The sequence below is a fragment of the Rhododendron vialii genome, chromosome 1a, assembly GCF_030253575.1.
Source record: "Rhododendron vialii isolate Sample 1 chromosome 1a, ASM3025357v1".
Lineage (NCBI taxonomy): Eukaryota > Viridiplantae > Streptophyta > Magnoliopsida > Ericales > Ericaceae > Rhododendron > Rhododendron vialii.
The window spans coordinates 12,553,070-12,569,541 of NC_080557.1; the positions used below are offsets into that span (position 1 = coordinate 12,553,070).

The 16,472-nt window shown below is 38.9% G+C and overlaps 1 protein-coding gene and 1 long non-coding RNA gene across 2 annotated transcripts in view; one reads left to right on the forward strand and one right to left on the reverse strand.

The window, feature by feature from the left end:
* The first annotated feature begins 7,573 nt into the window (after window positions 1-7,573).
* Window positions 7,574-16,472, forward strand: part of LOC131302365 (disease resistance protein RPV1-like) — a 310,054-nt gene continuing 301,155 nt past the window's right edge. The window contains exons 1-2 of the mRNA XM_058328936.1: window positions 7,574-7,711; window positions 8,399-8,934. Coding sequence (XP_058184919.1) covers window positions 8,448-8,934 — 487 coding nt within the window. The 5' untranslated portion in view covers window positions 7,574-7,711; window positions 8,399-8,447. The remainder of the gene's footprint in view (window positions 7,712-8,398; window positions 8,935-16,472) is intronic.
* Window positions 10,245-12,781, reverse strand: LOC131302566 (uncharacterized). Its single transcript, XR_009191808.1, has 2 exons — window positions 12,506-12,781; window positions 10,245-10,547 (listed from the first exon to the last, which is right to left on the reverse strand). It is a non-coding gene; the product is annotated as an uncharacterized LOC131302566 (long non-coding RNA).

Sequence of the window (16,472 nt, forward strand, 5' to 3'; positions counted from 1 at the left end):
CTGGATACAATTGCTGATGTATGTTGAAGAACAATTCTATATTGAACCCAGATTTAGGCCGAACTGAACACTCTGGTATCTATCTCCGTTTAGGCCTAGTTGAATCCATGCTTCTGGGGTTCATTCAATGTCTTGTTGGATGTCATTTTTTCTTGCTTTCCTTTGGGCCTTCTCGATCTACAATTCAAGCCTTTACTTGTATCTAGAGTTTGGTCCTCGATCTCGATGTACCATTTGTCGAGTTTAATAAAATCATGTTGCCGATCAAAATAATAATAATAATAATAATAATTGTGAATGTGAAAGCAAACAAGAAAGGAAAGGATGGACTAGCTAGCCTATATTGTGACTAACGGCTAGTTGACTGTGAAAATCTTCTACATACTTACAAATGACTCAATAAGAAGAAGAAGAAAGAGACAACGAACTCTTGAAGAAAATACTATAGTCAGCTATGACCTGCAAAATCATTCATTCCTTTACACTCTTCAAAAAGCCCATCAATCGTTGAATGAATAAAAGGGGAGAAAAATGGTGAGAAATGAAGGGAATGGTCAGTTTTATTCGTCCATTTATGTTTCCTACAACTTCTCACGAAACGGTGTGAACCCCCGATTGTTCGTATTTCTAATCACTCTTTTTTGCCATCTCAAAGGCTGTTAAGGTCTGACGCTATGGTGAAGGTTCTTGCATTCAAACTCGTGTAGCGTTATAATTTAATTTCTAGGTGACAAGGCAAACAACATTACTGAAATTACACAGGTAGTACGGGTTCGAAGGAGACCTATCCCTATCGGATCTCAACTAAGGCATAAGACCAGGACACAGCAAGGAATACGGTTCTCATACTAGCTCAGACTAAGACACGAGCCAATACAACGAAGAGATGAAGAAATTCAGGATGATGGCATTGGGAAGCCAAGAGTATGGGGCCCGCAGCAAGTTCAGCAACTCCACTAGTGATTACAGTCTGCCCACATCTGGGTCGAGTAGGGAAGGCCAACAGACCTCTAGAGAAATGGAGAGATGAAGCAAGACAGTCGACATTTCGATGAAAGTTCGTAGTTGCTTGTTTGTGAATTTAATTGCAGAGTGGCATGCCTTGTGGTTTATCCTTGTGTTTATAGACATTTCAATGTGAGTTTCGTTTTGGTTGTCAGGTCTGTTGACAAGTGTGGTTGAACTTGCTTGAGTTCAAATTGACAATACGTTGGATTGGAACCTGGGTAAAGGTAGATGAAAAATTACTCCAAGCTGCTTCTGGATTTATTTATTCCTGTGTCGCTTTTTATCGCGGATCCTACATAATTGGGGCGTAAGGTTTGTTTGGTTTCAAGTAATTCTTTGTGGGTTTGATTTGAATCTAATTTATTGGTTCATCATTGTGACAAGTCTCAACATCGGAAGGTTGGACAGAGAATGTCGACGAAAGATCTACACCATATTTTTTGGATGAAACGTTGCGGTTTAAGTCAGTACATGGTGATTTCGTTCGAAAACTCAACCAATTAAAATGCCTGAAAGTAGAAATCTTGTTGAAAAAGGCAAATGGAGTAATAAATTCTTGAAAGCCACATATCGAAATTGACGATTCCAATCAGCTAAACACCCTGTTTGGATCATCTCTTACTATTAGGGGTGTTATGAACCCGACCGGACCAAAAAAGACCGAAAAAACCGAACATTCGGTTCGGTCGGTCCAGGGCCATTTTTTGGGGGTTCGGGGTGGACCGAACCGAACCGAACTAGGTTCGGTTCGGTCTTGGTTTTCTGAAAATTTATATGCACCGAACCGAACCGAACCGACTGCGGACCGAACTGACCGAACCTATATTGGACCGAACCGACTGAATAATATATATTATATATAATTATTAAATCGTTTTAATCTTGACCGTCAATCTATTTAGTGTTTTAATCTTGACCGTCCACTCCTCCCAAACCCTACTCTATCTGTCATACTCCTTCCACTCCTCCAAAATCAGACCACTCACGCAGCCACTCCATTTCCCCTCACTCCCTCAGTTCTCTCCCTTCTCTCTAACGTTAAACCTCCACGATCTGCACCACCGTCCTCCACCAGTGCCGTCCTTGCCTCCGCCGCCCCCATCACGTACGCCGCCCTGTCCACCATCCCCGATTATCAACATCGGCACCGCAATTGATCTCCATCCGCCACCACTTCGGTAAGCAGATTTCACTCTGTATTTTGCCGCTGCCCTCAGATCTGTTCTCTCTCTGTCTCTTTCTCCCTCTGTCTCTCTCTCTCTCTCTGTCTCTCTTTCTGTGTAACGGTGTAAAATCAAAAAAGAAAAAGAAAAAGAAGAAGAAACGATGTTGGTGTGCAAGATTCGAGGGTGAAAAGTATGAAAACAAGAAGTTAAATTTTGTTTTCTCAAAACCCCTTCTCCTTGGAACATTTCTAGAAAACTGACACAGAAGACCAAAACTGAAAATCGGGAGATCATTTACGGGAGTGAAATATGTAAACAAGAAGTGATTTTTTTTTCTCTCTCAAAACCGTCTTCTTTTTTTTATAACATTTCTAGAAAACTCATACAGAAAAACCGAATTGAAAATCGGTGAGACCAATTTTGATTTGATCTCAATCGTTTCTTCTTCTTTTTTCCTGATTTTACACTGTTTCTTTTTTTATTTTTTTATCTGATCTCTCATACCTTTTTTTTTTTTTCCTGATTTTAGTATTATGTAAATTGTAAAGAACCATTTTTGGATACTGCAGATTTTTTTCAGATCTCGAACCAGCAGGAAAAATCAGTAGATTTTTTCCTGAGCTCGAACCAGCAGATTTTTTATTTTTTCCTGATCATATTGAACCAACAGATTTTCTTTTTTGATTTTTAGATAATACTGGGCTAAGTTCTGTGGAGCTACGAATCACCTGATTTTTCGTTTTCTGTCTGCAGCTATTGAGAGAGATTTTTCAAAGGTGTGGGGGCACACTGACATTGGCTGAGCCCAAGCTTTAGGCTCACGTGGAATTTCAACCTCGACGACGCCAACAAAATGTCTGACCATGAGCTTGATTATGAGCTTGAGGTGTTCAATCTCAAAATCCTAGTTTATTAGTATTTGCAATATACTTTTCGTATGAGCATGAGGTGATGGACTGAAAATAAGATTAGTGCATGAACTTTTGAGTTTGGAGCATGAGAACACAGTTTATAAGTTCATATACAATTTCATCAGATTACTGCCTGAAAATTAGAGTGTGATTATGTTCATTTTAATTTGTTTTAGATGGATGATATTGATGATGATGATGATGATGTTATGGATGATGCTGCTGAGTTTGATATTCCTCAAAATGCTAAATTAAACGATGATCAAGTACCTGAAATTGAAAATAAGGTTGAGTCGAAAAAGATTGTTGGTAGTATTAGTAATAAGAGGGCTCCTTGTTGGAAACATTTTTACTTTATTACCCCAGAAGGTTATCCGAAACCTAGGGCTGCATGCAAATGGTGTCGGAAGGATTATGCATGTCATTCGAAGCTCAATGGTACAAAATCACTTACTCATTATCTAAAGTTTCAGTGTTTGAATTATTCCATGAGCAAGAAATTCACGGGTAGTAGGCAAAAACAACTTAGTTTTCAAAAAAAGGAACACAATGGCGAAACAAGTGCAAACCTTGTGCCTATGACCTTTAGTGTTGACGCATGTAAAAGAGCACTAGCGAAGAAGATAATAATTGATGAATTGCCATTTTCATTTGTTGAGGGTGAAGGATTCAAACAGTTTATTGAAGTTGTTCAACCAATGTGGAAGCCTCCTGGTAGGCTTGTGATGGCCAAGAACTGCATGCTTATTTATGGGAAGGAGAAAATGGCATTGAAACAAATAGTTAAGCTTCAAAGGTTGTGTCTTACAACGGACACTTGGACTTCAGTCCAAAATTTGAATTACATGTGTCTTACGGGACATTTTATTGATGACAATTGGAAATATCAAAAGAAAATTATGAATTTTTGCATAGTTCCTAATCACAAGGGTGATACTCTTGGTAGGATGGTTAAACAATGCTTGTTGGATTGGGGGATTGATAAGTTTTTAACTGTTACGGTTGATAATGCATCATCGAATAGTCTTTTGATTGCTTACTTGGAGAGAAAGACCAAACATAGGAAGACCACCATTTTAAATCACGAGTTCTTGCATGTGAGATGTTCGGCACATATCTTGAATCTAATCGTACGTGAGGGATTGCAAGAGATTGATGACCCAATTGGAAGGGTGCGAAATATTGTAAGATATGTGAGGTCTTCCCCTTCTAGAATGGCAGAGTTTTGGTTTTGTGTTGAAAAGGAGGGCATTACATGTAGACTTAAACCTTGTTTGGATGTGTCTACTCGTTGGAACTATACATATTTTATGTTGGAGAGGGCTTTAACTTATCAAAAGGCTTTTGATCGTTTATGTGATGACCTGTCCTTCAAATTAAATGTAAGATAGGAGGAGATTGATGAGGCGTTTGATGATGTTGATGGTTTTGAGGGTATGGGTAGGATAATTGAAATTGAGAAAAGAAAGAAAAAGAGAGAGGGAGGGCGGAAGGAAAATGTTGGGGCTCCAACTTCAAGTGATTGGGAAAAAATCAAGTTGTATGTAAAGTTTCTTCGAGTGTTTTACCTTGCAACTTTGAAATTTTCGGGTTCTTTGTATGTCACTTGCAATGTTTTTTTTGATGAAATGGTGTTGATTCAACAAGATATTGTGAAGTTGTGTGAAACCGATGATAGTGAATTGCATGATATGGCACTTGGTATGCGTGAGAAGTTTGATAAGTATTGGGGAGATTTTGATAAGATTAATCAAATATTGATGTTTGCGATTGTTCTTGACCCTCGATGCAAAATTGGATTTTTTGAATATTGCTTTCGAAATACTTTGGGATATGATAAGACGGTGGTTGGTGAGTTGACGGATAATATAACAAATGGAATTACCCGTTTATTTGAATGGTATGTGAAGAATAATGCAAACTCGAATGTGCGTAGCCAAGAGGTTGGGGGATCATTGGACAAAAGAGATTTGGATGGAGTTGAAATGGAGATTGGTAGTCATAAATCTTTGAAATCTCAATTTAAGATGCACATGCAAATGGAAACTAACATGGCATGCAAATCTGAATTGGAAAAGTATCTTGCTGAAGCAAGTGAGGATGATAGTGACAAATTTGATGTATTGCGTTGGTGGAAGTTAAACTCCTCTAAGTATCCAATTGTTTCTCAAATGGCACGAGATGTGCTAGCTATCCCTGTGTCCACGGTTGCTTCCGAATCCGCTTTTAGCACGGGCGGACGTGTGATTGATCCTTATCGAAGTTCTCTCTCTCCGAAGACCGTTGAAGCTCTTATTTGTACGCAACAATGGATAAGGAAACCAACTAAAATCAATATAAAAGAACAACTTGATGAGTTGGAGCAATTAGATTCGGGTACTACTCTTTTTAGTTCTCAATTTCTTTATGTTATGTGGTTCTTAAATATCTTTTACGTTAAATGTCTTAATTGTTTGTTTTTGTTTGTTTTTTTCTTCTTATGTTTGTAGTTGTCTTGGAATCAATTGATAACGATTAAGGAGTTGGTGGCAACCGTTGCATGCTGCAATTGTTTTTTCATGGTTGAGGTAAATCCTAATCACATACACATCTTTTTTTGTTTGTTGTAATTTTTTTTTACTACTTTTCGTTTTTCTTAGTGTTTACTATTTTTTATGTTCAAAATGAGGGCTAGATTGTTGGCAACTTGGCGTATTTTGAAGTATGGTGGTGTAGTTTTCAAGCTGGGGATGGTTCTATATTCTGCTGGTTCTGCAATCTGCTGGTTGACTTGTTCTGCATTTGGTAGCATTTTGTGATGATAATGACAAGGATTTCATGGGATTTTGTTGACATTAGTGTTTTGAATTTGGTAGATTTTAACTTGAACTTGGAAGTATGGTGGTGTTGTTTTCTGACGGACACTTTAACTGTATTCTGCTAGATTGTTGGTATTTTGTGTTTTTGTGATGGCTGCTTCTGTTTTTTGAAATTTGGGATGGCTGCTTCTGATGTTGCCATGACACCTGGGGTTGCAAAAACTCATATAACAGTGGTGCTAAGGATCGTAGAGTTAGGATTCTGGGTGTAATTTTATATTTTTGATGCAAGTATGCTACTGCTATTGTATTGCGAAAGTTAAGTAGTTGGTTTCAAACTTTCAATAGGTCTTTTTCTTTCAAATTTTGAAGGAAGGCCACCACTGCCAATGGGAAATTTCCTCTCTGGTTGCTGATGTCAAATGTTGGGCTAAAGGGAGAAATTGGAAGTTCTCATGGGTCTATAGGGAACAAAATCGTGTAGCTCACAGGCTTGCTTCTTCAAGTTTTAATAGGAATTCTGGTATTTATCCGGGTTGTATCCCGCCTGGGATTGAGGATCTCATTACTAGAGAAAAACCCCCTTAGTTTTTATTTTATTTTATTTTCTGTTTCTTTGTTTGTCATTTCAAAAAAAGCAAAAAAAAAAGTTGTTAACAAAAAAAATTGGCTGATTGGGATCCAGAAAAAACAAAGAGATTGGGCCAATAGGCCACTAACATGAGGCTTTTATTTATTTGTGGTAGATTGGGCCATGTGGGCCAAAACTCTTCTTTTGCCATTTCAAAAAAAACAGGTGAAATTGACCCACAAACAAAAAAATAGCTTTATCAAAAAATCAGAAGCAATGGGCTTATTTTTGGCCCACTATCAATTTCTTTTTTAATTGGCCCATTTTGAATTTTTTATCTTTGGCCCAACTAGGCCCAATTCGGGCAGCCCGAATTCCCCGACCGGACCGAATTCACCCCGAACCGAATTGGACCGATTGTATTTTCGGTCGGGATCGGTCCTACCAATTTTTTCCCCGAACCCGATCGGTCTTCAATACCGGTGGACCGAACCGACCGACCCCGAACCGATAACACCCCTACTTACTATGTCCTTCGCCCCCTTTTTTATCCGAGTTTAGGAGCAATTGTGACTCAAATTCCTGGGGAAACAAGGATGGGGTGATGAAGAGGAAGAAGGCTTGCTTCACTTCTCGAGTTATGTGTTTTTAATAAACAGTCGCTACCGAATGATCGATGCAGCGGTTAGGCATCCTTTGACAAAAGTGGTCTTTCAAGATTGGTCGTTGTGTGTCACCACCTCCTTACGTTGCTCGCTTGGAGTGGGGCTGTAACATTCTATGGACCCGCTGTAACATTCTATGGACCCGCTGTAACTTCGAGATGGTGTTGTAGCTCGCTCTCTTACTCCTATGTCCACGTACAAAACAGGGGAATCAGTTGGTGCCTACTAGCCGATTTTCAGAACACATTCCGATGATTAAGTCGGTTGTCACTAGAGAAGGAAAAAGTATGTAATCCTCGTTTTCTCCATTGTTTATGCACGAGATCGAACAATCTTCACTTCCTTCTTCACATCTCTGTCTATTGGGATTTAAAAAAATTCAGCCATCGCTCCATTCTCTCTCTCTCTCTCTCTCTCTCTCTCTCCCATCTTTGTCAAAGTCCCTCGATTTATGGATTTCTAATGTCGCTTCTATAAACCGTGTTTTTATTTTGCAGATGATGATAGATGGGAGGTGGAACTCTTGAATTGGTTCTACAAACATTGGGAACGAACTCCCTAATCTATTGTGGGAGAACTTCCTAATCTTTTGGTTAGTATCTTGAGAGTATATACATGGTATACACCACTCATATTTTATGGAGGATGATACGCAATTTTTTTTTTCATGGTATGCATATCTTTCGTTTATGGTAGCAAATTCTAGCCTTGTTAATTATGCATTTTTATAGCATTAGTTATGCATTCTTTTTAGGAAGTTACGGATGGGTTGTACGGAAATTCCACTACTGGCTTTGGTGTTTATTTTGGTCATAATCTTGTCTCTTGGTGTGCTAACAAACAGCCCATAGTGGCTCGATCACTCACAGAACCTGAATATGGCCGGAGTTATGGCTCACAAAGCTGCATACTTAGTTTGGATTTACTTTCTGAACTTCATGTTCCTGTGACTCCTCGTGTTCTATGGTGTGATAACTGTTCAGCCATTTCTGGGCTTCTAATCTTGTCTTTCATGCTGGAACCAAAACTCTCGAAATTGACTATCATTCTATTATAGAACAACTGCTTGCAAACAAAATTGTTCCTTGCAAACAAAATTGTTGGTGCTCATAGTGGCCAACTCATCAAATGTCAGTTATATATGGTATATATTGGGATTCTTTCTCTGCGGTAATCATCGAACATAATCAATGGAAAAGTAAACAATTTCATCAATTGTTACTCTAGTTAGAATTTTGTCAGGCTAAAGTTCACAAAATCTCGATTCATCTTTATGCAGTGTGGATCTATAAAATAAAAATATATATCTTTGCGTAGTGTGCATAAATATGGATGCCTCACGGGCAGAAGGATGTTCTTCCTCTTCCATACCCATCCCACCGCAATGGGTATACGACGTCTTCGTGAGTTTCAGAGGTGTTGATACTCTTAAAAACTTTACCAGCCATCTATTTGCTGCTTTAGAGGACAACGGTATTCGCACATTCAGGGATGACAAAGAGCTTGAAAGAGGAGAATTTATTAGCGATGGACTACTGAAAGCAATTGAGGGTTCCAGAATGTCTTTAATTGTGTTCTCAAAAGACTATGCTGGATCGAGGTGGTGCCTTGATGAACTTGTGAGGATCATGGTTTGCAGGGAGACTTTGAAACAGATTGTTGTGCCCATCTTTTATGATGTTCCATCCGACGTGCGGAAGCAGACGGGGGATCTTCAAGAGGCATTTGTCAAGCATGAAAAGCGTTTTAGAGACGGATTGAATGGCAAGGTGGAAAAGTGGAGGGCAGCACTTACTGAAGCTGCCAATTTGTCAAGTCGGCACTTGCTCAATGAGGCCAACGGGTATTGTCCTCAACCCTTCTGATATTTACAAGAAAATGACCATAAAACAGCACAAGTACACACTGATCCACATATTTGGAGGTGAGGGTGGAATTTTCATCCTGTTGGAAGGTTTATTAATTAATCTTAAAAAGTACTTAGTTGACCACAATTTTATATACATCAAATTTCAAATGCCGCAGGACAAACTTCAAACTTCACAATTATTTGACATTTTACTTGCCTCAGATCATAACAAAAGAAGGCCTTATTATGCATGACTTTAGATATGCCTAGAGAAGAACTTTGAAATAGGAGAAAGATTTTTTGACTGATTTCAAAATCACTCTTCTGCTTGCTGCATGTCACGTCCCAACTTCAACACGGGTCACGTGACCGGCCAGTGATGGAATCACCAAAGCCTCCAACACCTTTCCCATTCAGAGCATACAAAATAATATGAAAAGACAAACAGCGGAAGCATCTGTTCATACAACTCCAGAGTGTCTATACAACATAGCTAAGCATAATTGACAATACCCCTTGTCTAAAAACTACACAACGTTCCTGCTCCTTTTTACAGACGTGCTATTTACAAAAGCTATCCAAAAAAACGCATCCAGCCCTCAACTTGCTATCTACAATAACTTGAAAAATTAGAAAAGGTTTTCATAAGCCGACGCTCGGGTGAGAAACGTATACCAAAATTACAAGTTTGACCATGGAAATACCTTACTGCATAAAACAGTTCAAGAACCAAGCAACATTTCAAGTATTCTCATCAAATTTTCCAGTAACATGCATTTTAATCGATAAATTCAATTCTTTGGTCCCAAGATGGACCTTTTTCTTCTTCCCTTCCACTTTTGCACATTCAAGCGATAATAACATTCAACGGTATTTTTGCCTGTCGGTTGGGGAGCGACCCCATTGAAAAGGGGTAAGATATCGTTACCCGGTGATGCCTAGCTACATCTCCTACCTTATTACTTCATGCCACTAGTTTCTTTATATGTCCCCTAGCGCTCGAGACACCGTTTGAATGATTCCTATTATCACAGGCATGTACTAACAAGAAGTAAATTCAAGTTCCCAAAACATATTGCCACGGTCTAGATTAACTGTAACACCAAAGATTTAATAAACAGGCCATCACATGTGTTTTATTCAACATCACCAATTAAATCAAGTAAGAGGATCGAATTCCACACTTTTCAGCAAAAACAAGCAATGGTATTTTATCCCAAAATTCAGAAAAATACATGTAACCAAGGTATGTGCAACTCACCTGTCACGCCCTCGATTTTCAACATAAATAATAAACACTTTTAATAAATAAAGTCATCGCTGTAATACAAATAATACCCCAAAAGATCTTTTTGTTCACTGTTCTCAAATAAAATTCAAATATTACATTCCAACTCAAAGGCCCCAAATTATCAAAATACCAATATCCTAGGGAAATATTATTACAATTTACAAATACTATCTTTCCAAAAAAATGCTCTTTCAAATCTTGTGCTATGAAATCCTTGTTGAATACCTTTCTAAAGGTTTGGTCACAAATGCACAACAAGTACTTCATGCCAACTTCCTTGAATCGTACCTGAAAATGATATGGTGAGCTACACTAGCCCAGTAGGGAAATCTATACGCAAGCTCTATGAAAATGCGATGAATCGTACACCTGGACTGAGTGATGTGACGAGATACCACAGAAACGTGAGTTTTCCACCACAAACGAGCATACTTCAACCAGGGGATCATAATTTCATAAAGGTATTCCTAACAACTCATACGTCAACTAGAAGCATAAACCAACTCGAATTATCCTAATTAGACCACAACTTATCCTCAACCGTCACTTGTCTATCGCTACGCAATTACTCCATTTTGCCTCGATCTATACGAATATGTGATGATCATGCACCAACAGTGGTAGGTGAGCAACATTATATATGTACAACGAACCCCAAGATGCTAATGACAATGAGTATATCTATCAGCAGAACAACACAAACATATCATTGAATTTACTTTTTGAACATAATTGATTTGTCTTTCATTTCTCAAGTATTAGCCACTCCATGCAACAAGAACTAGTTTCCTTGATTTGTACCGAACAAGAGGCTCAATAAGGAAGAATAGTAATCCAAGATATGGTTTAAAGTCAAACGACAAGCCAAACATTAGATTAACAACTTTATCTCTCTTTTCATTTCTCAAGCAACACAGGTCATAAGTCTAGCTCAACCAATCAACAATGCGTGATATGTGATGCAAAGCAATGCACCGGGCAGTGTTGGGCCCCGTAACCCTCGCCAAGGTCCCACCAAGAAGGTGAACCGGGCTCCGTCCATATTGACGTGTATTCCGGGCGGTGTTGGGTCCCGTAACCCTCGCCAAGGTCCCACCATGAAGGTGAACCGGGCTCCGTCCATATTGACGTGTATTCCGGGCGGTGTTGGGTCCCGTAACCCTCGCCAAGGTCTCACCAAGAAGGTGAACCGGGCTCCGTCCATATTGACGTGTATTCCGGGCGGTGTTGGGTCCCGTAACCCTCGTTGACATCCGAAATTGGATACGACTCCATCCATTGTCCATATGCTATGACATGCCACACCACGATACATACAAAGTTTGATATCACACGTGGCCATAACACTCGAATCACAGGTCAATAAACATCCTTCATTATGCACAATCCATCCATAATCAATCTCACACCCATTATCGAGTTAAAACGATTATAGAACATCATTAAAATTTGCATATTGAATTATTTTCAATGATTCCAACGCCAAAATATCACCAACTTACCAATCTTTAAAACCCATAAAGACCCATAACCAATAGCGTCGTTTAACCATAGCAAACGATGAAAAACGCAGCTCTGTACGCTGCCCAGACTTTCAGATTACAGGTCAATCTTCTAAAAATCATTATAAATCGAGTTCTTAATATTTTTGAACGATTCCAGTCCCAAAACTTGCGCGAGTGAATGAAGCTTAAAAGGTATGAAAGAACCCTAGTCAAATCTGCACTCCAAGGATGGTCAAACAGGCATTTACCGAAGCGATACGAATCTGTCACGCATCATCATGACAGATTGACACACCTCCACTCAAACAATCATAACTTTCGGTGTACTAAGAGTTTTAAGGCGATTCCAGTGGCAATACAAAGCTGACTTCAAGACCTCGAAATCGATATAAAGTTTGCATGAAACGGACATCGGACGAGAAAGTTATGGCCGTTTGAAATTGGACGCAAACCCAGAAAACGAGACTGATTCGTGACCTGATTTCTAAAATCCACTATTAATTCAATTCTCAACGGTTTTTGGTGATTCCAGCGGCATTAGAACGGGCTCTAAGTCTACTCTATTTCATACGAAGGAACCAAAATTCAAATCTGAGCTTAAGAAGGCGTAAAACCCCAAAAACGCAGGCCCTGTTCTGCTGATTTTCGGAAATGGAAAGAACAAGCGTAAACAACGAAGCAAGATACGATCTACGTACATAAACACCGTATAAACACATAACAAGAGTAAGAAATCCCTACCTCATGGGTTTGAGCAAAACCCGACCCTTTGACCAAGTCAACCGAGCTCCCACGAGGTCCGATCATGATTTTTCTTGGATATTCAGAAAGCCCGTACTCCGAATAGCAACTTTAATTCTCGGGTCTTGTCCGGAATCACACCCTAGGTAGATGAAATCGAAGAGAGAAGAGAGAAGAGAAAGTTTCGGATGGAGAGGAGAGAGAGACAGCCGAGAGTGAGAAAGGGGGAAAATGGGAGAAATTATTCTCCTGGGACAAAGTTAATGGGGAAAATGGGAGAAATTATTCTCCTGGGACAAAGTTAATGGCATGGGGAGTAATCCCATGCTTCACCCCACACACACACACGTGCACCTCTCGCACAATTATCCTTATATCCTCCCACGAAGACGTCACACCGAATATCCGCACCGTTTATCTCGACGGGCCATACGTTAACAAAAGCAAAAATAAAAAAAAATACGGCCTAAAAAAATTACGGGTCTCTACATCACCAAAAAGAATGCATCTAACTTGACGTGGCACCGAACTAGCTCAAGGCACTGGTACCTATACAAAATTTACCACAATTACTATTTGTTACAATTGAACTTAATGGGGTAAACTAATTTCCAAATCGGGCCATCAAATTGGCTTATGGACTGTTTTTATAGTTCCAAAATGACAATATTATATACGTAACCTATTGTCTCTTCTAAGCTATGGGTAAAAAATCATACACAAATTGGAATAGAATTCCTACAGTATTAGGGTAGATATATACGTTGGAATTTAGCAAAGTTAATATCTTAAATGGGGGCTTATACAGTTAGCAAATAATCAGCGAATAATTTTACTTAAATCAATTTACGGTGGCGAGTTTCGAAACAAAACTCTTTGCCAGAAGGGGTTCCACTGGTGAAGAAATTACAGAAAGGTTTAAGTATGGCGAGTGCGAGGAAAGAGAATTGTAAGTAATTTTTGCCCCAAATCAACTTCCTTAATTATAAACAGTATACACATCTCCTATCACTAACTGTAAAATAGATTAATGGATGAGAAGATTACCAACAAAAACTATCGAAATCCTCTGATGAAACGACCGGAACGGCACGCGGTGAATCACGGCAGAAGGAAATACCCAGGACTCTCTCTAGCTCCCTTTCTTTACTCTTTTTATCTCTTTTTGTTTACTTAGCTTTTGTCATTAAAATAATAAATACTTATAATAATCATATATATATACTTCGGTGGATGGAATAGAAGGGAAACAGGTGAAAGCAAGTACACCTGTACTTCCAATGCACTAATCTGTGACACGTAATGCGGTGGGTCGGTTCCTCGCGATTTCGGTCCGTACACATTCAGATTTCAATTTCCAAAAAAATTCCAAAAATTCAACACAGACTAATAATAATTTAAGGGTCATCGTGGCAGTGTCGGATTTTTAAGGTAAAATCCCATCGTTGCGTAACTCATACAGTGAGTCGGGTTCCTATTCGGACTACGTGATTAAACTACTACTACTTACTTCTTCTTTTTTTAAAGAAAAGTCAGGATTTTACATTGCAAGCTTACAACTAGTTTTTATTTTGAGTTTCTAGGCCAGATATCCTCAATTGAAACTAATTTTTTGGCCAAAATTAGCATGATTCATCCCATAGCCATGGCTAATTCTAGATTTAATGAGTGCTTATTCTTGTTTTTTTTTTTTTATGTTAATTGATGCACAAAATGGCAGCGATAAAGCAGAGTTAATTAAGATGATCATTAAAGATGTTAGAGAAAAAGTAAATCCAATACATCTAAATGTTCCAGACCGCCAAGTTGGACTAGACCATCGTGTTGCAGAGCTCAATGTATTGCTGAACATGGAATTCAACTTTGTTCGCATTGTTGGCATATGGGGCATGGGTGGAATTGGCAAGACTACAATTGCAAAAAGGCTGTATAATATCATCCAACACAAATTTGAACGTAGCGGTTTTCTTGCGGATGTCAGAGAAACTTCGCAGCGACCGAATGGTCTGGTTGAGTTACAAAAGAAACTTCTTTTGGCTATATTAAAAAGAAGTCATGAAGTAAGTAATTCTCATGAAGGTGTTGAGGTTATAAAGAAGATAACTTTCGGTCGAAAAAAGGTTCTTCTTGTTCTGGATGATGTGGATAATGTCCAACAATTGAAGGCTCTAGCCATAGATCGAGATTCCTTCGCTCCTGAAAGCAGAATCATCATAACAACAAGAGATAAGTCTTCGCTAAAAATCCTTGAATTGGGTGAGAATGAGATATATGGGCCAGAGAAATTGGACAAGAACGAATCGCTTGAGCTCTTCAGTTGGCATGCCTTCAAGGAAGATCATCCTCCAAAAGACCATTTGAACCTTTCACACCAAATTGTGCATTATGCTGGAGGGCTTCCATTAGCTCTTGAAGTTTTGGGTTCTTATTTCCGTGGCGAGAGCATACCTCAATGGGAAAATGCAATAGCAAAATTAAGAAAAATTCCTGCTTATGATGTTCTTGGAAAACTTAAGATAAGTTTTGATTCGCTTAGCGAGCAACTGAAGAAGTTGTTCCTAGATATGGCATGTTTTTTTGTTGGAATAGGTCGAGATTTTACTATAAAAATATTGGAAGGCTACGATATTTTTGCAGTCAATGAGATTCAAAAACTAGCCGACCAGTGTCTCATAAAATATGACTGTCATGACCAAATTGTGATGCATGATATGATACGAGACATGGGCAGAGAAATCGTCAGGCAAGAATCTCTTGATCTTGGGAAGCGTAGCCGATTGTGGTATCTTGACGATGCCCTTGAAGTTCTAAGAGATGGCACGGTGAGAGCTTTATGCATTGAGATTTTACTCCATTGTTGGTGATTCATTACTGCAATAATGCTACATGCACTTGTGCCCATTCTATATCTGATTTATTTGATATGAATATTCCTAGCTTTATATTTTGTTTTCTCATGAGGTACTTTTTTCTTCCCTCATTATGAATTGAGTTTTCATATCAGGGAACTGAAGCAATAAATGGCCTCCTCCTAAACGCTACAGATGTCCAAGTGAATGCAAAGCCATTTGAAAAGATGGACAAATTGTGGTATTATGAGCATGTCCTTGAGGTTAGGAGAGATGGCATGGTGAGGACCACACATCATGATCTTTTTATCAACTGTTCATGTTTAATTACTGTTGTCTACAGCAATGCCACATATGCTTATGCACATTCTTAATTCCAAGTCTCAACTTACATAAATATTCCTAGCTTTATTTTATGCTTTCCAAGCAAAGGTGCTTTATTTCCCCTCGTTATGCAATGTTTTCTTATTAGGGAGCTGAAGTAGTTGAAGGCCGCCTTCTAAACTTTATTGATCCAATAGATGTCCAAGTGAATGCTAAGGCATTTGAAAGGATGAACAACTTGTGGCTGCTTCATCTCGATTATGTTCACCTAACTACTGGTTATGAACATATTTCTAGAAGGCTATTGTAGCTAAGTTGGAAAGGCTTCCCTTTGAAATGTATACCGTGGAATTTTTCTATGGAGAAGCTAGTTGCTCTTGATTTGCGTTACAGTAGCCTGAAACAAGTTTGGAATAGAAACATGGTACATCCTTATTTCTTTCTCCATCCAACATCTATTGCACGGTATATTGTGTGGAAATTAACTTTCCTCGAATTCGTTTGGACAGATTCTGGACAAGCTGAAGTTCCTTTACCTCAGTCACTGCCATTACCTAACTAGAACCCCTGACTTCTCTGGACTCTCCTCTCTTGAGGAGTTGTTGCTTAATGATTGCAAAAGTTTGGTGGAGGTTGACGAGTCTATTAGATGTGTGAACAATCTTGTTGTCCTGGATATGAAAAACTGTACAAAACTTCGGAAGCTTCCCTCTGGCATTTTGATGTTGAAATCTCTCAAACGTCTTGATCTCTCTGGCTGCTCCAAGCTAGGAAACTTTGCGGTATTTAAAGGA